The 24,298-nt window shown below is 42.8% G+C and overlaps 1 protein-coding gene across 1 annotated transcript in view; it reads right to left on the reverse strand.

Moving 5' to 3' along the window:
- ALK (ALK receptor tyrosine kinase) overlaps positions 1 to 24,298 on the reverse strand; it is a 752,988-nt gene that overhangs the window by 3,808 nt on the left and 724,882 nt on the right. Inside the window, exons 25-28 of the mRNA XM_064363964.1 lie at positions 20,950 to 21,042; positions 18,615 to 18,716; positions 9,431 to 9,565; positions 8,652 to 8,742 (exon numbers count right to left, since the gene is read on the reverse strand). Of these exons, the coding sequence (XP_064220034.1) occupies positions 8,652 to 8,742; positions 9,431 to 9,565; positions 18,615 to 18,716; positions 20,950 to 21,042 (421 nt within the window). The remainder of the gene's footprint in view (positions 1 to 8,651; positions 8,743 to 9,430; positions 9,566 to 18,614; positions 18,717 to 20,949; positions 21,043 to 24,298) is intronic.

The raw sequence follows: 24,298 nt of genomic DNA on the forward strand, positions 1-24,298 counted from the left end.
CTAGTAGAGACAGACTATCTGTGTAGAGCTGGAGGAGACAGGTCTCTCCCTCTTGCTCAAAAACTCCAACTGTAAGGCCGGTTGCCTCGCCAGGAGCTTGGATGCACGTCCACCCCCTTCTTTTTCAAAAGCTCGGACAAGCCCGGACGAGCTTGGGCAAGCTCAGACATGCTCAGGCTTGTTCCCTTCTCCCATGCTCGCACAGCCTGACCTTCCCTTAAAGAGCCCAGTATGCAAACAAGGTGTGGTAACCATAGCCTCTTGTTAACCAATAGCGGTCAAGCCCTATTGACCAATAGCAGCTGAGTCTTAACAACCAATAGCAGCTGAGTAATTCCAACCAACAACAAGCCAAGTCCTAGGTCAAGGCTTGTAACTTACCCAGTAGCAGTCCTGCTCTCCCACAACCAATTGAGCTGTTTCACTCCCTATAAAACCCCACGTCAAAGGGGAGTCTGCGTGACTTCTCGGGCCCCTCCTGTCGGACCGCAGAACCTCACCCGGGAGCCTGAGTAAATTCTTTCGCATTGGATCTATTCGTGCTCAGTTTCTTCGTTTTATCCTTGGTGAGAACAGACCTTACAAATGGTGCTGAAACCCGGGGGGAGTTGTAAGACCCCTCCTGGGGGAAACTGACTCCTCCACTCAAAGCTGGACCGGGGAGCAGCCCTTTCACCACAAGGTAAGGCTTCTGTTGCCCACTACTCCTCCCGCTGCTTGCCTCATCTCGTGGACTCCCTGCTCACAATCGTGGCCACGTCGGGGACTCCTTCTCATCTCGAGGACCTGAGCATAAGAGGAGACGTCCCTACACTCTTGTCTTCTCCCCATGAGGGGTTTTTCAGGGTCAGGATTTTGAGGGAGACGTCCCCACTTTCCTGAACCCTCTCATTTTTGGTGCTCAGTAAGCGTGGCCTGGGACACCTCACTGCTCTTCTGACCACCCCCACAGCAGCGATTGAGGTGTGGGTACTCAGAAGCCTCATTACCCTCCAGCTTATACCAAATTCTTTATTCTGAACTAGCCCATTTGGCATAAAGGCTCTCGTTAAGTAAAAAACTGTATTTTCGGTTTCTTTCTCTGTTTCTCTCTTTCTCTCTTCCTTTCAAAATGGCGGTCATACCCCTCCCTTAAGATGGCGGCCGCTTTCTACTTTTAACTCTATCCCTCTCTCTTTCTTCCCAATTCCGATGCGAGTGAGTGAGTGAGTGAGTTTATGTGTAGTTCCCACAGCCTAACAGCTACGGGGCTTGTGTGGGCCTCAACCCACAGTTCCACAGGGACGTGGCCAGGAAGGCATAGACTGGTCTCCCATCTGGGGGGCACCCACCCTTTGTCCATCAATCTTGTATGTGGTACTGTCTTTATTGTAGCCTCTAATTTGCCATGTGGCAGATAGTCCCAGCCCTGTCTTTTATTTTCTTCCTTATTATAATCATTTTAGCCTGTAGGTTTTCTCAGCTTCCCCCTCCAGGAGAGGACTACTTCTGCCCGTGTTGGGTGTAATACCTGTTTCTATCCCTTCCTTGCCTCCGACTGCCCCACAAAAGCCAGCTATGGGGAACCAGAAGTCCCACATAGACCCCAAGTCGTCATTAGGATGCCTAGCCCAAAACATACCCAAACTAGGGCTTTCCATAAAGAAAAGAAAAAGATGATGCCTTCTTTACCATTCCTCTACACTCTAAGTCTTACTTTCTCTTTAAAAATCCTTCAGCCAGCTTTCATCTCACTTCTCTATGCAACTCGGCTACTTTGTTTCCTCTTCCATCCCATTCCCCCTCCCCAGCCCATTCCTGTCCTAAACTAATGGATACATTTGTTACACATCAGGAGGGCCTGTCTAACTTTTCTCTCTCTAGCCCAGACCTTGCCTTTTTGTAAATGGGAGTTCAATAGTGACAGCCAAGAGGTGACTAAAAGCGGCCTATGCAGTAGTTACAAATTCAGCCACCCTCGAGGCACGTCGCCTCCCCAATGGACCTACCGAATAAGGCCACCTTAACTAACCGACGCAGGCCCTCGAGATGAAGGTGACTGTTAATAATGGTGGTAGTAATGAAAGTAGTAATAAATGATGAAGGTGAGGGTATAATGAAAGTAATGATGAAGGTATGTTGTAGGTGATAATGGAGGTGATGATGATGATGGTAAAAGTGGTAATGATCATAATGAAGGTTATGGCGATGGTGATAATGGTGAAAGTGGTGATCATAATGAAGGTTATGGTAATGGTAGTGATGATGGTAAAGGTGATGATGCTGAAGGTGGTAATGATAAAGGTTGTAGTAATGACAGTGGTGATGATAAGGGTGATAATGAAGGTGCAACAGTCCCCAACCTTTCTCTTGGCTAACGCTAGTCAAAGCCATAAACTTCACTATTTGCTTTTGTGTGCCTCCCTTAGCTAATCTCCCTTAGCCGCAGTTCTCCTCCGGACTGGATTCAACCTGTCTCAATCACCTACAGGACCTGGCACTGCTCTAACGGGAATCCTGCTGTTCAAGGCACACTTTCAAAATCTTTCCCTCTGCTGTGGAACAACTGACAGCCCCAGCTGCAACACAACCATAAGAGTAAAATCCACCTTTTATGCACCTCCAGGAGGATTCTTTTGGTGTATTGGAACCCTGACCAAGGTTATGAATGCCTCACTTCCCTCCCCCTGCATACCTGTTACTCTAGTCCCACAGCTAAAGGTATATGGGCAAGCCGAGTTTCTATCCCTTCTTACACCTCCTCCTCCCCCTGTCCGCCGAAACAAACGAGCAGTCTTCCTCCCAATACAGTGTCTTTGTTTTATCCTCGGCGAGAACAGACCTTACAAGTGGTGCCGAAACCCGGGAGCCTGAATAAATTCCTTCGCATTGGATCTATTCGTGCTGGCCTCAGTTTCTTCGTTTTATCCTCGGCGAGAACAGACCTTACACCGGTGTTGGTCATGGCTTTGGGAAGAGTCGTCCCTTGGTGTCTGGTCAATTGTGGGGACACCTGCCTTGATCACTCATCCACATTACCAGCCCAGGAATCAGTCAGGGACACCTACTGAAAACCCTGGTTGCTGCTTGCTCCTTTTCCTAGTCTCTACTCCCTTCCTTAAAACTTATCATCTCCTTCTCCATGGGCAACATTTTGCCCTCTATTCCTCAGTTACAAACCTAAAACCTCTTCAACTGTCGCCCTGAATGTCTCATTTTCTTCTGTAACATGGCCTGGCCTCAATACAAATTAGACTATGGTTCCAAATGGCCTCTTCCTCTGCCCACAGCCCACTTCCCCACCTCACACCCACCCGGCTTGCTTACAGTTTAGTCCCATGGCTACCTCCTCCACCTTGCCCAACAATTCCCCATTCGAGAGGTGGTTGGAGCCAAAGCCACAGTCGGGGCGCACGTTCCTTTCCCTTCATCCAACCTTTCCCGAAGTGGCCAGCGGTTAGGATCCTTTTCATCAGATCCTCCAATACTTAACCCAGTCCTATAATCTCACCTGGAGTGACTTAAATGTCATCTTTCTACTCTCACTCCTGAAAAACGCTTAACATTCATTTTATCACCCAATCAGCCCCTGACATTAAAAAAGCTACAGAAATTAAAATCTGGTCCTCAAACCCCACAATAGGAACTAATCAACCTCGCCTTCAAGGTGTTCAATAGCAGTGGCAGCATATCTCAGAACTACAGATGCCTGTCTCTGCCGTAAGACAAACCCCAGCCACACCACCGGCTCACAAAGACTTCGAAGCACCCAGACTGCAGTGTCCAGCTACCCCTCCTGGACCTTGCTTCAGGTGTCAGAACCTGGCCACTCCTATATGGACACACCTTTTTGCTTGGGCCTAACCTTATTCCACGTACCAGTCTTCTTGGTAACTATCTTCCAATTCTCCAATAGGCCAGACATGAAATCCACCAGGCTGCTAATTTCCTCTTACCCCTCCAGATAACTGGTCATATGAAAACACCCTAGCTGGAAGGTCAGTCCTAGTTAAAAGCCTAACCCCTCGGTCTCTGCAACCTCAGTGGACAGGACCCTTCCTTGTCATCTAGCACCCCAACCACTGTCCGTCTACAAGACCCTCCCCAGTGGGTCCATCATTCCAGGATACAGCTGTGTCCACCAGACAATTGGCCTGACTCCTCTACCGCCTCCTGGAAGTTCCAAGTATCCTCCCCCACTTCTCCTAAACTTACTTACCTATATCCCCAAAGTGGAAGAGTAACCCTATATAAACCTAACATACCTTTTACTTTCATTAGGCATCTTTTTCCTAACACCACTATGTAACGCAGTCACCCCTACTACTAAAAGCACACCTCAGAAAGTCTCTGTTCTAACTGTGCCCAAAATCGCTGTACCCGTTTACTTTTCCACGCCCTGCTTTTGTTTAAGTTGCCAGTTTACACTTCTTTTCCTCCAGGCAGTCATGGTTTTACCCTTGGCCTGCCACCCTTAATTCTCTTAGAGTGGATAGATCATCTTCAGTGGCAGGCAACTCTCCAATTCTTCCACCCCATCAAGTCCTCTTCCTTTCTTTTATACTCACTCTTAATCTCGCTCCTGTTCTCTGCTCATACCCAATCTTGTTAATCAAAGTGAGTGGCTCCTTATATAGACGCCACACACTTTCTCATACACCATGAAAACAAGAGCTGTTCCTCCGCAGTCACCCTACCAAACCCCACTACAACCTTTAACAGCTGCAGCCCTTGCTGGGTCCCTTGGCATTTGGGTCCAAAGCCCCAGTCCCCTCAGAACACTTTCTCACCTTTTCAGTTGACACTTCCGGTTCTGTCTAAGCCAAGGGCTTTTTTTCCTCTGTGGTGGTTCTTCTTACATCTGCCTTCCTACCAATTGGACAGGCACTTGTACCCTAGTTTTCCTTACTCCCAAAATTCAGTTTGCCAAAGGGGACAAAAGCCTCCCTGTTCCCCTTGAAATCCCCACATGACACAAGCGGGTCACTTCACTGATCCCCTTACTTGTGGTTAGGAATTACTACTGTGCTCGGCACAGGCATAGCAGGCCTTACCACTTCAATCATCACCTCTGTAGCCTCTCTAATGATTTCTCTGCTAGCATTGCAGAATTAAGTCAATCACTATCCCTTCTTCAAGCTCAAGTAAATTCCCTAGCTGCGGTTGTCCTCCAAAATTGCAGGGGTCTTGATTTATTGACTGCTGAAAAAGGAGGTCTTAACCTATTCCTAATGAAGAATGTTGTTTTTATGTAAACCAGTCCAGTCTCGTATATGATGCCATCAATAAATTAAAAGAGTCCAAAAGCTCGCTAATCAGGCAAATGGGTATTCTGGACCTGGCTGGACTGGCTGGACACTCTCTAACTGGGTGTTATGGCTTCTTCCAATCCTTAGTCCTCTGATACTTATCTTTCTCCTTCTCTTATTTGGACCCTGTGTTTTCCAATTAATCTCTCAATTCCCACAAAATCGTATATAAGCGATAACCAATTAGTCAACACAACAAATGCTCCTTCTAACTCCACAATATCACTCCTTGCCCTAAAATCTCCCAGCAGTCTAAATTCTTTCCCATTTTTAGGTTTCCACGCAGCCCCCAATCCCACTTGAAGAAGCCCTAGAAACAGCACCCGGTCACTCCTCTGTGTCGGCCTTCCTAACATTCCACTGCCTTCCACTCTTCATTTCTTTTTCCTTTATATTACTAATATAAACAGACAGGAATATGAGTCTGACCACGCCGTGGACGGCATGGTGACCCCCACACATACACCTCTGGAGGGCCTTCTGGAATTAGAAAACCTGAAGTAGCTGGAAAATCATGAAAAACTGAAGGACGATCAGCCCCTGCAGCACCTAACTAACCTGAGACATTCTTCTATTGTTTCTCATTATAACTGTGCTCAAATTCTGACAAGGCCACTGGACTTTGTAACTGACCTTGACAAACTTCGTGACTCCACACCCTACGACCCCTTCCCAGCTTGCAAAAAACTGCCCTAAACTTTAACTTCTGTAACTTTACACTGTTTAGCCCAAACGTACAAAACCAACTCCTATCCCACTGCCCTTTGCTGACTCTCTTTTTGGCCTCAGCCCACCCACACCTGGGTAAATAAACAGCCATGTTGCTCACACAAAGCCTGTTTGGGGGTCTCTTCATTCAGAGTGTGTGTTTTAACAAACATTAAAATTATTATTCTAGTCTTGTTCCAGTAAAATCTTTCCAACTTAAAAAAAAAAAAGTCTATGTGTTTGACTTAAGTGGTGGTGAGGGGTGGATGGGGGAGGAGAGGAGGCACATGCCATGTTGGCTTACAGTATTGATTTTTTGTTCTCTTCCTAGCTACCTTCCATTTCCATTTGGGTACTTTACACTTGATTATAACTTTTCCTGTGCCACATCATCACATGTGCATCTACCATAATGCAGGATTTAAAAAATTTTGAGACAGTCTTGCTCGGTCACCAGGCTGAAGTGCAATGGTGCAATCTTGGCTCACTGCAACCTCTGCCTCCTGAGTTCAAGCTATTCTCCTGCCTCAGCCTCCTGAGTAGTTGGGATTACTGGACCCCATCCACTAATTTTTGTATTTTTGGTAGAGACTGGGTTTCACCATGTTGGCCAGGCTGGTGTTGAACTCCTGACCTCAGGTGTTGCACCTGCCTCAGAGTGCTGGGATTATAGGCATGAGCCACCACACTGGGCCTACAGGGGTTCTTTAACTAGTTTAAATGTGAGGGATCCTTTGTACAACCCAGGAAATGCTGAAGTGCTTTGAGGAAAACCATTTATAAAAACAACTTTGTGGTAGATCATTTTCACGATAATAGATTGTAACATAGAAGAATAGAAGCAGTTGGCAGAAGTTTAAGGAAAGTTTGTGGAAGAAAAATTAAATTTGGAGAAAGTCATTAATATTTTATGCAAATTGAGAAAAGACCCTGATTACTTGAGTAACAGAAAAACACATTAATGTTCATGATTAAAAGAGTTTAAAAAATAACTACCTTTGAATCATTAAAAAAGTTCTTTAGTTCCCTGTTTTTTAGTAATTTCTATAAGTGAATAATTTAAAATATGCTTGTGTAAAACTGCCTCCTTTTAAGAAGGATATTATATACTCCTATATACTCAGAAAAATACTAAGAAGGTATGTATGTTTAAGTGGGTGTCTTCCATTCATATGACAACAAAATAACCTAATGTCATTAAATAAAGTTCTCTGAAAGAACCCCCAAAAACTTGACATAGGAAGTCTGTATAGATAAAAATGCCAGTCCACCCACCTGAGCTGGAAGGAATAAGAGGATGGAGTAGTGAGGCTAGAAAATGACTACAGTTTGAAAAATGTGTCTGTCTTTAGTCACAATGAAGAGGAGGGGATTTAAAGAAATAGTGGGTAGGCCAGGCGCAGTGGCTCACACTTGGAATCCCAGCACTTTGGGAGGCCAAAGCGGGCAGATCACTTGAGGTCAGGAGTTTGAGAGCAGCCTGGCCAACATGGCAAAACCTTGTCTCTACTAAAAATACACAAAATTAGCTGGGTATGGTGACACTTGCCTGTAATCCCGGTTATTCAGGAGGCTGAGGCAGGAGAATCACTTGAACCTAGGAGGTGGACGTTGCAGTGAGCCAAGATGGCCCCACTGCACTCCAGTCTGGGTGACAGAGCAAGACTCCATCCCAAAAATAAAATAAATACTGGTTTATCGACTCTTCTAAAAGATTCTCAGAATTAGATATCCTGGCAGAATGAGAGCTGAGAGAGGGAAAGAAAGCGGGTACAGGGGAGAGATGATTGGACAGAACAAAGGCCTGGTGATGCCGGCAGCCAGGCTGGCCTGGAAGGGGAGGAGAGCACGGGAAGGAAGGTGGTAAATGGCTGTGGAGGCAGAGAAGTTTGTATGAGAGGCAGGGAGGAAACAAGGGCATTCTCATATGATAATCTCTACCCTCTTGGTTTGGGAGGAAGCATAGCTGTCTACTGAAATTGAGGGAGAGAAAGAAATAAACATTTAGAGTCATTACTGAAGGAATGGGAGAGGGATCTGTGTAGGAACCCACAGGATTGCTAGAAAAATGTCTGACTTGGACAACCTCTTCAAGCCTTAACTCCTCATCTATAAGGTGGGGATATTTTGTATTCCTCAATAAGGATAAAACAAAACACGCAAAAGTGAATTGTGCAGTATGAATGATACGCAAGTCTTATTGATGTTAAAAATTTCTTCAGATTACTTTGAAATTTCATTCCCTTAATCCTCCTGACCATATATATATATATGCAGTTAATTATTTCATATGTTGTTATTTCTCCAGCCAGCCTCTCAACTAATTGAGAGCAGATGTGTTCCATACTTCTGTGAAGCTTCAATTTTGACTAATAGAACTTTAGGTCCCCAGAAGGGCCCCCTCTTGTGGAGTAGATTGATTCCTGAGTCTTACTGTGTGTCTGGCACTGCGTCGTGTGCTGAAGTTACTAGTACTTATTTTACAAAATGGGCAAATGGAGACACCAATCATTTCATTTTAGAGAAAATTAATATTCACTCTCATGGTCATAAATCTTCTACTCTGGCTCGACCTAGTTCATATTTTGGTATTTGCCATCTTTAAGTCTTTTTCATATAGACTAAACGTTGGTCAAGAGGAGAAAATGTTTCTACCTGGGTGCAGTATTCAATCCTCTCCAAAATGATAGCGAAGTTGGGCCTGTCTTCAGGCTGATGTTGCCAGCACTGAGTCATTATCCGGTATCTAAAAGAGTAATCACATGAATTAAAATCAGGAGAAGCACAAGGATGAAACATATATTTTCTCCCAGCCCTTTTCCAAATGAGACCAGGGTTGCATGGATAATTTAAGAGTGGGAACTCATGTAGGCCCCATGTGCTTGGCATATGCTGCCCCCTGCTGATAGGTCAAGGAAGAGTGCGCAGGTGTACAGGTGTCTAACACAGATATGCTGATGTTTATGTGAAATACAGCTGCTCTCATTCCATTCCTGAATTAAAGCCACTTTGGGACAGAAATTCCAATTATATTTCCCATCTGCCTTGCTTGTGGGAAGGAGGTGAGGGGGGCCAGGCAGGGCAGCAGACATTGCAGGGAATGGAAATCTTTGAAAGAGACTCAGACATACGGTGTAGGGAAGCAGGGGTGAGACCTGGGACACACATTCCCAGGAAGAGCTTGGGGAATGTAGATCTGGTGAGTCCACTGCCCAAAGCCAGACAATGGATACTTTTTCTGGGATGGCATTGCTTTTAAGGGCCTGGGAGACCAACCCGTTTCACTGAAGTCGCAGTCACATTCCCATCTTGGGGCATATTAAAGGGAGCAGCCATCTGCCCCTTCATCTTAAAGAAGCATATGTGGCTCTGGATATTTTTTGAAAAGAAAAACTGCTTAGTAACTAGTAGAAATGCTCCTAAAAGAGTCATACACAGGCCCAGGGCAGTTCTTAGGTGGGTCCATCCGGCCTCCACTGGTGACGAACTCCAGAACTTCCTGGTTGCTTTTGCTGGGGTATGGCATATATCCCAGAGAAAATATTTCCCACAGGAGCACTCCAAAGGACCTGGGCACGAGACAGAGGACATGGAGATGGATATAGACACACCCACCCACACTCACAGGCACACAGACATACAATTTCAACCTTTTTTTTTCATTATACCCTTTTCCATAATAGAGAACTCTTAAAATGTAGAAACATTTAAAAAATGAGAAAATACATCTGATGCTCCCTTAAAAGACTACCGCTATTAATTTTTGAGTCATTTTTGTGCTTAGACTTTTTTCACTTAGTTGCAGTTATATTCAATATGCAATTTTGAACCTTGATTTTTCTGCACATTTCATTATAGTATAAACATTTTCCATGCCAGTGCATTTTGTAAACAACATTTGGAGTGGCTAGTGGCTAAAAAGCATTCCATTGAGTAGTTAGTTTGCCTTATTTCCACATTGCTTTCAATTTTCAAAATATTTAAAATACTATGAACCTCTTTGTGCATTGTTTAAAAAGGAATATTTCCTTAGGACAAATTCTCTGAATTACTAGATTAGGATGTCCAGCCAACTGATTCTGTAGTCTTTCAGTTCTCTGAGCTTCAGTTTCATATATCAGATGCCCACTCACGTGCTTCACTGGCCTATTTTAATAGGCAACTCAAATTTAGCATGCCCAAACGGAACTCTTCCTGTACGCACACTATCTCCTCCTTCATTCTTTTCCAGCTCAGCAGCACCTCTGGTTATGCATTTGTTCAAGCCCAAAACCCAGGAGTTGTCCTTGATCCCATTCTCCCACACCCCTCCACTTCCCATCCAACAGTCAGCAGTCCTGTTAACTCTGCTTTCAACATAGAACTTGAATCCAGATAGGATAATCTAGTAATTCAGGATAATTACTGAATGAAAATGTAGGATAATTCTAGTAAAATAACGAGATCAAAATAATATGAATATTGACAACCTCTTGGTACTTATTGTCTATTTGGTGTCCAAATGTGTTACTCTATTCATCTATCAGCATCATGTAAAAGCGTGGTAGACACTCTCACAGCATTAGGTATTCTTAATAGTGACAACTTTTGCAGATTTTAAGGCAAAAAATGGTAGAATATTTTAAATTATGTTTATTGACTTGATAATTAACATGGTTGAATGTTTTCCCAAGTGTTTATTAATTAAGTTCCCTTTCTTGTCCTACAAATTGCCCACTTTTATCTGCTGGGACAAATTGGAATTTATCAGTTTTCTTTTTGATTTGCCGGCACTCTTTGTATGTCAGAGATGTTAACCTTTTATAAAAAAATTCAAATAATTGCTTTTCTTTTCTTTTCATTTTTTGAGACAGAGTCTTACTCTGTTGCCCGGGCTGGAGTGCAGTGGCGCCATCTTGGCTTACTGCAACCTCCACCTTCCAGGTTCAAGAGATTCTCCTGCCTCAGCCTTCCAGGCAGCTGGGATTACAGGCGCGCACCACAACACCTGGCTAATTTTTGTATTTTTAGTAGAGACAGGGTTTCACCATGTTGGCCAGGCTGGTCTCGAACTCCTGACCTCAGGTGATCCACCCACTTCGGCCTCCCAAAGTGCTGGGATAATAGGCATGAGCCACCACACCTGGCCTTATTAGTTGCTTTCTAATGCTACTTTGTAGCATACCAGAGGTTTTTATTTTTAGATAGTCAAACCTATTTTTTGAATGTCATGATTTCCTCTATTTATTTTACAGTTATACAATCTTCCCTTCATCAAAGATTAGATCAATATTTGCTATCTTCTTCTAGTTTGTTTGTTTTTCCTCTCTTCTTAAATCTGGCTGGAATTTTATTTGGTGCCTAGTGTGAGGTAAGGATCTAAATTGATTTGCTTTCCAAATAACTACTCTTCCAACACCATGCATGAGATAATTTCCTCCTTACCCATTGACTTGTGATTAAAAACAGGTCTGTTTCTGGCTATATTTCCACTTCATCTATTTGTCTGCTTCTTGCATTGATACCATTCTGTTTTACTTTTTGTGTATTTGTCTTAATATCTGATAGGGCATTTTTCTCTTTTTCTCTTTAAAAAGTATTTGATTTCTCATTTGTTGTTTTAAATAACTTTTATGAGATGAATTCTTCATGTTCTAACAGAATCACCTTTTGTATTCTGTAAAAAACTTTAAACCACGACTCTAATGATTAGGTTTTTGACAAAGCCTATCTTTTAGTGTCTGGTTGTAGTTTTCTAAGGTTAGCAAATGTTACCACAAAAATTGTAGAAAACCATAGTTTCTCCGTCCTCTAAGAAACATGACGTGCTTTTATCGTCATCATCTTTGTGAAATGTCACACACTCTTGTGAGAAGGGTTGGGCAGATATTTTCCATATTTTTCAGGTAAGAAGGTTGAAGCAAAGGTTATTATTATACAACTAATCTGAGACAGACTGGAATATATTATTAGATTTCTTGATTTTGCTACCTACAAATCGCCTGCCACATATATTATTCCTTTGTGTTTGACAGTCTTACTTCCCTTCAAGGCAAAACTAGGCAAAATCAAATGAGCAAGAAACTGGCAATAAGGCCTAAAGAATTACAGCTCTATGTTTTCTGCTTTTCTAGAGAGATACAGGTTATAGTATCCTTTGAGAGCATAATAGAACTGCACATGGAGATTTATTTTCTTGGTTTAGAGTTCAAGGGAGCAAGAAGTGGTACTGGTCATAGAATTTTGATAATTTTGGGTAAGTAGGATTGTCATATTTGCAAATAACAGTGCCAGACACCTAGTTAAATTTGAGTTCCAGATAAGCAACAAATAATTTTTTTAGCATACGTATGCTCCAATATTTGTATTAAAAAACTGTTTACTGTGCATCTGAAATTCAATTTAACTGCCACTTTGTAGGTCATCTAGAAACCCTACAGATAGGGCAAATCTGTATTTTGTATGCCACTTGGCTCTTTCATCACCTATAAGCCTGTCCTAAATAGGAGCGACAAAGCCCAAAACTTTGTACTAGAGCATTTAAAAATCAAATAAAGAGAAATATATATATTAAAACTTCACTTCTTTTGATATTAAACTTGCTCTGCCTGAAAGGATAGAAATAGCATACATTATTGCTGATTAAACTGTTAAACATTTGAATCAATAAAGATAACAATCTGATAAAAAGATTTTAAAATAAGCTGCTCTGTATCAGGCTTTAAAAGCTACATTTTTTCTTTAATTATAACCTGAAAGGAGGTCATGATTAAAGACAACCATTGTGTAAGAGATGGTCTCCAGGTGTGATTGAGGGTGTACTCTTAGGAAAATGGGAGCCAAAAGTTACTATCGTCAAATGTCCATCCAGCAGATTCCAAGATCTCATGCAGTTCTCTGAGCCTCAGTTTGATATATCAGATGCCCACTCATCAGCTTCACTGGCCTATTTTAATAGGCAACTCAAATTTAACATGCCCGGATGGAACTCTTTCTGAACGCACACCATCTCCTCCTTCATTCTTTCCCAACTCAGCAGCACCTCTGGTTATACATTTGTTCAAGGCTCAAACCCACAGAAGTCATCCTTGATTCCGTTATCCCATACCCCTCCACTTCCCATCCAACGGTCAGCAGTCCTGTTAACTCTACATTCAAGATTGATCTTGAGGCTGGACACTGTGGCTCACACTTGTAATCCCAGCACTTTGGGAGGCTGAGGCAGGCAGATCACTTGAGCTCAGGAGTTCAAGACCAGCCTGACCAAGATGGTGAGACCCCCGTCTCTAGTAAAAATACAAAAACTAGCTGAGTGTGGTAGCACATGCCTATAATCCCAGTTACTTGGGAGGCTGAGGTGAGAGGATTGTTTCAACCCAGGCGGTGGAGGTTACAGTGAGGTGAGATTGCACCACTGCACTCCAGCCTGGGTGACAGAGCAAGACCCTGTCTCAAAAAAAAAAAAAGAAAAGAAAAAAGATCTTGAATCTCACTACCTCCACTGCTCCCTCCAAGCCACACCCCTCTCCTCTTTCAGCTAGCAATGTGCAGGATTTTCTTAACTGGTTTCCTTCTTCACATAACCACCTCTACTATAAATTCAATGGCAGAGGGATTTTTTTTTTTTTTTTAAAGTGAAGATCGAATTAAACTTAATAGCTTCTGCACAGCAAAAGAAACTATCATTAGAGTGAACCGGCAAGCAACAGAATGGGAAAATTTTTTTGCAATCTACCCATCTGACAAAGGGCTAATATCCAGAATCTGCAAAGAACTTAAACAAATATACAAGAAAAAACCAAACAACCCCATCAAAAATTGGGCAAAGTATATGAACAGACACTTCTTAAAAGATGACATTTATGCAGCCAACAAACATATAAAAAAAAGCTCATCATCACTGGTCATTAGAGAAATGCAAACCAAAACCACGTTGAGATACCAACCATCTCATGCCAGTTAGAATGGCGATCACTAAAAAATCAGGAGTAACAGATGCTGGAGAGGATGTGGAGAAATAGGAACACTTCTATACACTGTTGGTGGGAGTGTAAATTAGTTCGACCATAGATAGTGTGGAAATTGCTCAAGGATCTAGCACTAGAAATACCATTTCACCCAGCAATCCCATTACTGCGTATATACCCAAAGGATTATAAATCATTCTGTTACAAAGATACCAATGTAACACGCCCAAACGGAACTCTTTCTGACTGCATATCATCTCCTCCTATGTTTATTGCAGCACTGTTCACAATAGCAAAGACTTGGAACCAACCCAAATGCACAGCAATAATAGACTGGATAAAGAAAATGTGGCACATATACACCATGGAATACAATGCAGTCATAAAAAAGGATGAGTTCATGTCCTTTGCAGGGACATGGATGCAGCTGGAAAGCATCATTCTCAGCAAACTGACACAAGAACAGAAAGCCAAACACCGTATGTTCTCACTCATAAGTGGGTGTTGAACAATGAGAACATATGGACACAGGGAGGGTAACATCACTCACTGGGGCCTGTAAGGGGGTGGGAGTTAAGGGAGTGATAGCAGGGAGTGGGGGGGATAGGGGAGGGATAGCAGGGGCTGGGGGGACTGGGGGGAGAGAACATTAGGAGAAAATACCTAATGTAGGTGACAGGTGGATAGATGCAGCAAACCACCATGGCACGTGTAAACCTATGTAACAAACTTGCACGTTCTGCACATGTACCCCAGAACTTAAAGTATAATAATAATAAAAGCAAAGATCATATCACACTCCTGCTTACAACCCTTCAACTGGCATCCCATGGTGTTTAGAATAAAATCCACATTCCCTCATCTGAGTTCTAAGGCTGTCTGTGTTCTAACCCTGACAGGTGCTTCCATCTCTTCCACTCCTACTCGCCCTGGGCTCCCTTAGCTCTGACCACCGGGACTTGTTTTCATTCCTCAGCAAGCAAGCTAGACTCCTTCCTACCTCTGGCTGTTCACACTGGCTTTTCCTGCAGCCTGGAAAGCCTTTCTCACAGATCTTTCCACGGCCTGCCCTTTCTTTCAGGTATTGAAGTTACCTCCTGCAAGGAGCTTCCCCAACCCACCTCTGCAAAAAAAAAAAAAAAAAAAAAATCTGGCTCCTCCTTCTGCCTGATTGTCTTACAGCACTTCCCAATCCCTGCAGTTATGTCATTTGTTTAAGTACTTCAGTTGTGAAACAATCTAACCTTTAAAAAGGAACAGAGTATCTATGTATCTAGATGTTAATCTTTTGACTTATTTGTGTCAGTTCTCTCTTTCTTTATGAAGACTTAGAGACTGGGAGTCCCCACCTCCTTCTCTCCCCTCCCCTGAAGTTAGACTGTATCCTACCCTTGTATGTTTCACATTTTTAAACAATGTGTGAAAGCACAGACAATAAAGACTGTATTATAGACATTTTTATATAAAGTTATATATAAATGACATCCTATTCCTTTTTGTAATTTGCTTCTCCACTGAACACTGTTTTTGAGATTTCTCTATGTTGATATATGAAGGTTTAGTGTTTTCTTTTATAGTGCTGAATAGTTTTCCATGATATAAGTAAACCACAGTTAATTTTTCCACCTCCTAGTTGAGGGGTAGTTGGTTGGATTTTGTTTTTGTTTTACTTTTTCTCTATTGCAAACAATGCTGCAAGTGAACATATCTCCTCCCCCAAGTCTATTTGTGTCATCTTCTCTCTAATGTAGATACTTAAAAAAATAGGATTGTTGGGTCATAGGATGTGCATATGCTCAGGTCAATTACTTAATTACTTAAGTTATTCTCTGTCTCTGGATTCCGCCCCCCGCCCCCTCCCGCCCCCCCCTCCCCCACCGTTTGCTGGTGCTCTAACTTCACTGCATATCAGGATCATCTGTTAAAAGGCAGATTGTGGAGTCCCACCCCTAGAGTTTCTGTTGTATCAGGCCTGAGGTGGGGACTGAGGATTTGCAGTTCCAGCAAGTTCCCAGGTGGTGCTGATGGACCACACTCAGAGAGCCACTGGGTTAGGTTAAAACCAGATCTCACTGGTGTAAAAACAGCAAAGGCTCTTGCTCTCATTATCTAACATGGTAGAAAGGCAGCTTTGGCCATCATGGCCGCACTATCTTATGACATGATCTCAACACCAGGCTTTCAAAATGTGGAGGATCTTCATTCATTCACTGTCTTAAGTTTTCTATGGTGCTGTTAACTGATTTGATGCCATTTGGATTCCTTATCTTTTATTTCTATTTTTTTTTTTTTACTATTAATTTTAAATTTTTTCTTCGTGGAAGCTTGCAGGATCTTTATCATCATTGGCCTGAAATTTCATGAGGATGTGTCCTTTTTATCCATGGTGATTGGCACTTGGTGAATTCTTTCATTCTGGAAATTTATGTCCTGTGCTAGGAAATCTTGACTTGTTTCTCTGATGTTTTTATTCTCCTCACTTCCTCTGTTCCTTCTCTCTGGGGCCCCTATTTTGTCAGCTAATTGGACTTTTTGGTCTACTCCCCTTCATTTTTAAAATAAAATTTTCTTATATTTTCCTTTATTTCCCATCTCTTTATAGTTTTATTTTCTGGAAGGTTTATTTAGCTTCACACTCTATCCTTTTCATTACTTTTGCATTTCTGTCATCAAATTTTTAAATAATATGATTTTTTTTTTTTTTTTTTTTTTTAAGAACAGTTCAAACTTGGAAGAAACTGTGAATAGAGAGAGTTCTCCTATACCTCACACTCGGTTCCTGTTTTTAGCATCACATTAGTATGGTATACTTGTTACAATTACTGAGCCACAAGGCATTACTGACTAAAACCCGTACTTTATTCAGATTTCCTTGCTTTTCATTGAATCTCCTTTTTCTAGTCCAGAATCCCACAAGGATATCACATTACACTTAGTTGTTCTGTTTCTTTAGCCTTCTCTTGACTATGACAACATCTCCGACTTCCTTGTTTATGACCTTGACAGGTTTGAGGATCTGGTCAGGGAGTGTGTACAATATTCCTCAATAGGGATTTGTCTGTTTTTCTCATGATTAGACTGTGGTTATGGGATGTGGGGAGGAAGAAGACCACAAAGGTTAAAGTACCATTTTCATCATTTTCATCACATCAGGGGTACATACTGGCAACATGACCTAGCACTGTTATTATATTTTGAGATGGAGTTTTGCTCTTGTTGCCCAGGCTGGAGTGCAGTTGTGCAATCTCAGTTCACTACAACCTCCACTTCCCAGGTTCAAGTGATTCCCCTGCCTCACCCTCCTGAGTAGCTGGGATTATAGACATGTGCCACCATGCTCAGCTAATTTTTGTATTTTTAGTAGAGATGGGATTTCACCATGTTGGCCAAGCTGGTCTCGAACTTCTGACCTCAGATGATCTGCCCACCTCAGCCTCCCAAAGTGCTGGGATTATAGGCATGAGCCACCATGTTTGGCCCTAGACTTATCACTGCTGAGGTTGACCTTGAGCACCTGGCTGAGGTCGTGTTTGTCAGGTCCCTCCACTGCAAAGTTTCTCTTTTCCCCTCTGCCCCAGCTTTGTACTCTTTGGAAGAAAGTGAGAACATGCAGCCCACACAGGCTTCAGGGTAGCCATGCCCATCTACTTGAGGGCGCCTCTTATCACACTTGTATTTCCTTTTCCTCCTATAAGTATTGTTTAAAATAACCTTTTGTCCTCCATTTATGGTTGCCATAGTTTTTCTGATCTTCTGGAGTTTTAAAAAAGTTTTCCTAAACTTTCTACATTATTCTTCTTCCAAATTCCATGTTATATGTCTGTTTTCTTCAGATTAGAATCTTTTCTCAAATGTTTGTTGATTGTTCGCTGTCTGTTAATATTTTAAGATGGGACATTAAGAAGCCAATGGAAGTTCTGTGTAAGACATTGGCTGGTGGGCAGCCTGATTGCTTGGCTAATTTTTAAATTTTTGGTAGAGATGGGGCCTTGTTGTGCTACCCAGGCTAGTCTTGAACTCCTGGGCTCAAGCAGTCCTTCTGCTTCAGTCTCCCGAAGTATTGAGATTGCAGGTGTGTGCAACTGTGCCTGGCCTACACCCCTACCTTCAATTTCTGGGCCTTTCTGGGGCTCTCAGGCAGAGGCAGCTAGCCCCACTCCCGCATCTGGACTGTTGGTTTAGATGGTCACTTTCTAGTCTTCTCAGTAAGGCACCACTTGTTCATGACTTCCCAGTTTCCCAAATTTTGTCATTGTTATATCCTTTCGGGGTTTAATGCAATTAAAAGACTCCATTTGTTGGGGGGGGGTGTGTGTGTTTGTACTTTGTGAGGGGTACGGGTTCAATGGGCCATTTAAAATTACCTGCGGCTGTTAATGTGTGGTCCTCCAGGCAGCAATGGCAGCATCACTCCAGGACTTGTTAGAAACACAAATTCTCAGCTAGATCCCAGACCTTCTGAATCATAAACTCCCGGGGCAGGGTCCAATAATCTGAATTTTAACAAGTCTTTATGAATTCTGATATATGCTCACATTAGAGAACCACTTTCTTGTCTTTTCCCTCCCTACTAATACAGGGGCTCCTGGCTTAAGTGTATGGAATCATTTGGCCCAGGAGCACCACCTTACGGCCTCAGGGAAACCTGGAGTGTGCTAGCAGAAAGACTTACCATGTGTCTGTTTTAGAAGTGAATATTCCTTCCATGAAGGCCTCTGGGGGCATCCACTTAACTGGCAGCATTGCACAGCCTCCCTTTCTGTAGTAGCTCGCCCTGTGGGGAAGAGGAGGGAAGCCAAAGTAGGATCTGGAGATGGCACTAAGCATCAGCTCTGCTGGGAAAGCTGAGAAAGTGGCAACAATATAGTCTACCCAGTAAAGGTCTGAAATTAACCAAGGGTCCTTGGCGCTTCAAGAGGAGAGCAGGGGGACACAGATCATTTAGTTAAGAACTTTGGTGTCGTTTAATAGAAGAGCAAACAGCCCACGAGAGGCATGAGAGGAATGATTGATGCAACGACTAAGATACCTGCTAGCAGATGTTTAGCTCTCCCTGTTGGGCTTTATTATAACTCACAATGAGTAACATTACTCCAGGCTTAGAAGTATAGTGTGTTTCTGATGATCTGCAGTAATGCAAGTTCCAAAATGGGAGAACTGAGAGCAGGGCTTGTGTCTTCATCATTTTGGACCCTCTGATACTTACACAGTATTTAGTTTAGTATAGGCAATCAACCAATCACCTAGACAGCTGCCTGGATGCTGCCTCCCATGACACACCCAGACAAAAGAACACAGGGCTAGGCGTGGAGTTAACTTACAAGGTAGATGAATTAATTTACTAGTTTTCGTCAGTAATGCCATTAATGCAACGCACTGATAAAAACCAATAAATTAACTCATCTGCCTTTTAAGCCAATTGCATGTCTAGCCTGGTGTTCTCCTGTCTGAGTATGTTACAGGAGGTAGCTTCCTGCCAGCTGTCTACATTAATTAATTACTTCAATAAACATATCCTGAATATTTAATATGTGTCAGGTACTCTGCCATGTGCTGAGGACATAATAAGTCACTTACTCTCCCAAGGATATTCTTTAGTGGAAGAAATGGATATCTATGCATTGCAATACAGAACAACACATACAATAATGCAGCTATGTGCAAGGCTCAGTGACACAAATGAAGAATTGATTCATTCTACTTGAGGCAGCAGTCAGGGACAGGGGAAGCTTCACAGAAGGGCACTGATGGAGCTGAGTAGCAAAGATGCTCTCCCAGAAGACCATTCCTGACCCGCGTCATTGCACAAAGTACAGAGTAGGTGGGGAGTGAAGGACTCTTGGTAACTTAGGGTGGTGGAAGCCTGGAGTTGGGAGCTGTCACAAAGGTGAGCCTGGGAAGGAAAAGTCAGATAACAGAGGGCTGAGAAGTCATGCTGCAGTGTTTGTATTTGAAATGAGAGGCAGTCCCAGGGTATTCTGAGAAAGCAGAGGAAGGAACACTGAGCTTGTGGGTAGCATTAGAAGGTTGAAGTGGAGCGGACCAGAGAAGTGTGATGGAAAGCAGTGGTAGGAGGCCCTCCAGAGATGTCTTTACTAACCCCGTCTTCCACGTGCTGCGGCCCCGTGGTAACGTGATAGCCTCAGTGCGCTCACCCCTCTGGGGACTGTTACCATGTTCAACAGAGGCCTTCAGGGTGGTGTCTGGATCAGTTTCACTTATTCTCTAAAGAGTTTAAGCTCCACATAATCATTGCTCCTTTCCCTACCCCTGTGAGTTAGGGAAGGGGTCAGCCCATGCAAGGAGGGACTTGCTCAGCTCACACAGCAAGTCAATGTTGTAAACAATCAAGAAAAAAAAAAAAAAAAGGAACTAGGGGTGGGGAAGAGAAGAGTGAAATAAAGCACAATTAAAGTAGTATTAGCTTTTAAAATTGAAAAAAAATTAATTAAAAATGTAGCCTTGAGAATGTGACAGGGAAAAAAAAAATACGTCTGCGCTAAGTACTGATGGGTTTTGCACTACACTCCACATCCCCTGGGATGGCTACAGCTGAGCAGTGAGCTGGGCTCACGTCCTGCCCGAGCTGCGGTGCAGGTGCCTGGGGTGATAGAAGCCACAGCCACTTAGGATTCCTGAGTATTGAGAATAGGAGTTGAAGAAGTTAAATAAGTTCACTTTGAAGGTCTTTCCACATCAAGTCTCCAAGTTATCCCCGTCTCAGAGCATGGCAGGGTTAGAGAGTCGGAACTGGAACTGACAGGATAGACAACCTAATGAAGAACTTGGTGTCAATTGTTGCAGGAAGTGTGATCCCTGATTTAGGCCTTCAGGCATGGTCACTAATTAAGGTTTCCCATTTCCTGAAAACGGACTTAGTGAAATTTTAGGTGGAAAGTTGACAGGGTAACAGGAGATGATATAAGGGACAAGAAACGACACCCCATTCGCTTGAGGGGATGAGGTGGAGGAGACAGGCCTTGAGGGGTGATGCCCTCTTTACTCACCGGTAGATGTCTCGGGCCATCCCAAAGTCCCCAATCTTGGCCACTCTTCCAGGGCCTGGACAGGTCAAGAGGCAGTTCCTGGCAGCAATGTCTCTGGGAAGAAAGAAAATGCATTTCCTAATTTTATCCCTAGGAAGATAAGTGTACAACCTCCATCGCTAGGATTTTGTCTCTAAGCTGAAGTTTAAATAGTTCCTTCTCTTTCCTATAATTCCTTTGGAATAGCATACTTCAGTATGAGAGAAGCAGCCTTACCAATTCTAGGCCTCACAACTAACAGAGAAATGGAAAAGCATTAGGGAAAATGATTAAAAATGTTTAATGGGACAGTAAGAATGAAATGAAGTTTTCTAGGAACTAGGATTTATTGGCCTTCTACTATATGCTAAGTGTTGTAAGTGCTTCATCTGTAATTCTCACAACAACCCTTTAAGATACAAGGTGCTATTACTGTCTTCATTTTATTTTTAAAAAAGTAAGTTAAAAGTAGATAGCATAAGGCCATAAGGAATGCTGTTTGGCTTTAGGCAGATTTAGTACAAAGCACGGGCTGGTTCCTGCCAGTTGTTTGAAAAAGTGTTTTAAAACAGCATGGCTTCCCTGATATCAAATTCAAGTAGATTAAGATGTTCCCGGCTGAGCGCGGTGGCTCATGCTGTAATCCCAGCACTTTGGGAGGCCAAGGCGGGCAGATCATGAGGTCAGAAGATCGAGAGCATCCTGGCCAACATGGTGAAACCCCATCTCTACTAAAAATACAAAAATTAGCTGGGCATGGTGGCATGTGCCTGTATCCCAGCTACTCGGGAGGCTGAGGCAGGAGGATTGCTTGAACCAGGGAATTGGAGGTTGCAGTGAGTGGAGAATACACCATTGCACTCTAGCCTGGTGACAGAGTAAGACTTTGCCTCAGAAAAAAAAAAAAATCCCAAATATTTTTGTTTGTTTGTTTTTTGAGACAGAGTCTTGCTTGCTGCCCAGGTTGGAGTGCAGTGGCACAATCTCAGCTCACTGCAATCTCTGCCTCCCAGGTTCAAACAATTTTCCTGCCTCAGCCTCCCAAGTAGCTGGGACTACAGACATGCACCACCACACCCGGCTAATTTTTTTGTATTTTTAGTAGAGATGGGGTTTCACTAACTTGGCCAGACTGGTCTCAAACTCCTGACATCAGATGATCCGCCTGCCTCGGCCTCCGAAAGTTTTTTTTTAAAATAAGCCATTATGGTTCTTTGGTCCATGATTTTATTCAAAGCCTCTGCTAAGCTACATGGCTGAAGCATCGCTTCTTTCAGGTGATAAAGTTGTCATCTCTGTTGTTGACTCCAGATGGCCTGCTTTCCCGTAGCCCATCTCTGAGGCCTGGCCAACCGCTCTCCAGGACTCATCAGCTTCTACTCCCTGACTGCTCCCCATTCTGGACATGCATGTGCGAATGAAGGACACAGCCAGAAGAAGTTGGAATGGGTCTAATATTAAGGTCCTATGCAGAAAAAAACAAGATGCACTTAGGGAGCACAGCTGCTGTTTTCATGTTCAACTGGTTTCCTGAAAGTTCTGATCCTAGGTTGAGAAAGGACTTAGAGAATCAACTGGCTGCTAGGATTGTATTTGAAAAATAGGATCTTGATTGGGGATCATGGCTGAGGGTGCCAGAGTAATGGGTTCAGGTGGAAGATTCATGTTGTTAATGTCGCTGACCTGATCCAGAGGTTTAAGTTGAATTTTGAGGTGGTGTATAAAATGCCCCTATAAAACCATAAACGCATAACACATATGACATCAAAAAGGAAGAAAAATAGTTGGCTATATAGCCATTAATTCTCAAGATAAATATAGCAAAATAGACCAGGAACAATATTTATGGCTCCAGAAAAGTCTTTACACTGATGCATATGGAATGGTTGTTTTAAAAGGTGATCTTGAATTTAATGGCAAGTAAGTAAATGCAACATATAGAACACACCAAGAGTTGGTAAAATGACACATCATTCATGAAATGGCAATAAACCATGTCCACAGGGAAAAGATCTAATTTTTTAAAAAATGGAAGCATGTGGATCTGATGAGAAGTTCCACTATGAATTCCAAAAGCGTAAAAGAACACATGTGTGGGAGTCCATGAATCTTAGGAGCAGGTAAAGGGTGAGGGAGAGAGAGAATCTGAGGCAACTCTGTTGTGGGTATGTCCCACAGACCTCTTAGCTAGTTAGAATATGTGAAAGACTTTTCCCATACAAATGACCAAATTACTCCAGAAGAAAAGCTTTGATTGAGATGGACAGTTTCTGCCAGAAGTTTTCTTTTGCTTAAAACAGATCATCTGATATCGCCTTGATTTGGTGTTTCACAATTTAATTTCTTAAAAAGGAGGAAAGAGCAATAAATGATTACTCTGGGATCTAATTCTAACCTTCAGTAACTATTTCTAGATGTGGAAGTGAGAAGAGACTTGAGGGAACGCAATCCTGTTAACATCATAACAACAGAGCATTGGACATCATCAGAATATCTTGTGGCTGTAGGAAAGCAGATGTCAAAAGGTCAGAGGAAAAAATGGACATGATCACTCAGCCAGAGTATCTGTATGCTAGGGTGACGAACATGGGCAGAGATTAAAAAAAAAAAAAAATCCCCATGCTAAGCAAAGGAAGACATTTGGTCACCGAAGTGACACAGGTTGCTCTCAGAGGAGTCCAGACTTAAAGCACATGGACAAAAGATGGAAAGATGACTCCAGCCAAGGATGAGTTCAAAAAGAGCACAGCTCTGTCTTGACTGAGTCATAGAACCGCAAAGCCCAGAGTTGAGATTTATGGAAAATTCTGGGTACCACGCAAAGGACAAGAACAGGACTGGGGAGCGGGGAAAGGGCTGAAAAACTACCTTAAAAAAAAACAACAGAACTGACACACTCTTAGCAGCAGCAGATGATGGAGCTGGTCCCAGCTCCTTTTCTGCTTCCATTATTTCTGTGACGCAGCATGACTTGCAGGACGGAAAGGGTTAGAAGCGAGAGGCAGAACTGAAGGGCAAGATGATGAAGTGACGGGAACAGCATAAGCTCTTCTGAGAGTTGATGGTCTTGTTTTAGGAGTGACTTTGGAACTTAGGCAAGTGTGCTTCCTGATCTCTCGTTTCTCCACGTTTATTAGGGAAAAAGCACAGCTTGTTATATATTTGCATAATTTTCTATTTCTAAGCTCATACAACATCTCTCACTTCCTACTTTGTACTTACATATTTTAATTATTATGAACATGCCTTAAACTCTTCAAAGACATGTGTTAATAAATGATTCTGGGTTCACCAGGTTATTATTCACTAAATTAGTGGCAAATCATTAAGG

Source organism: Aotus nancymaae, unplaced genomic scaffold (assembly GCF_030222135.1).
Source record: "Aotus nancymaae isolate 86718 unplaced genomic scaffold, 86718_ANA_hifiasm-v0.15.2.pri h1tg000057l, whole genome shotgun sequence".
NCBI lineage: Eukaryota > Metazoa > Chordata > Mammalia > Primates > Aotidae > Aotus > Aotus nancymaae.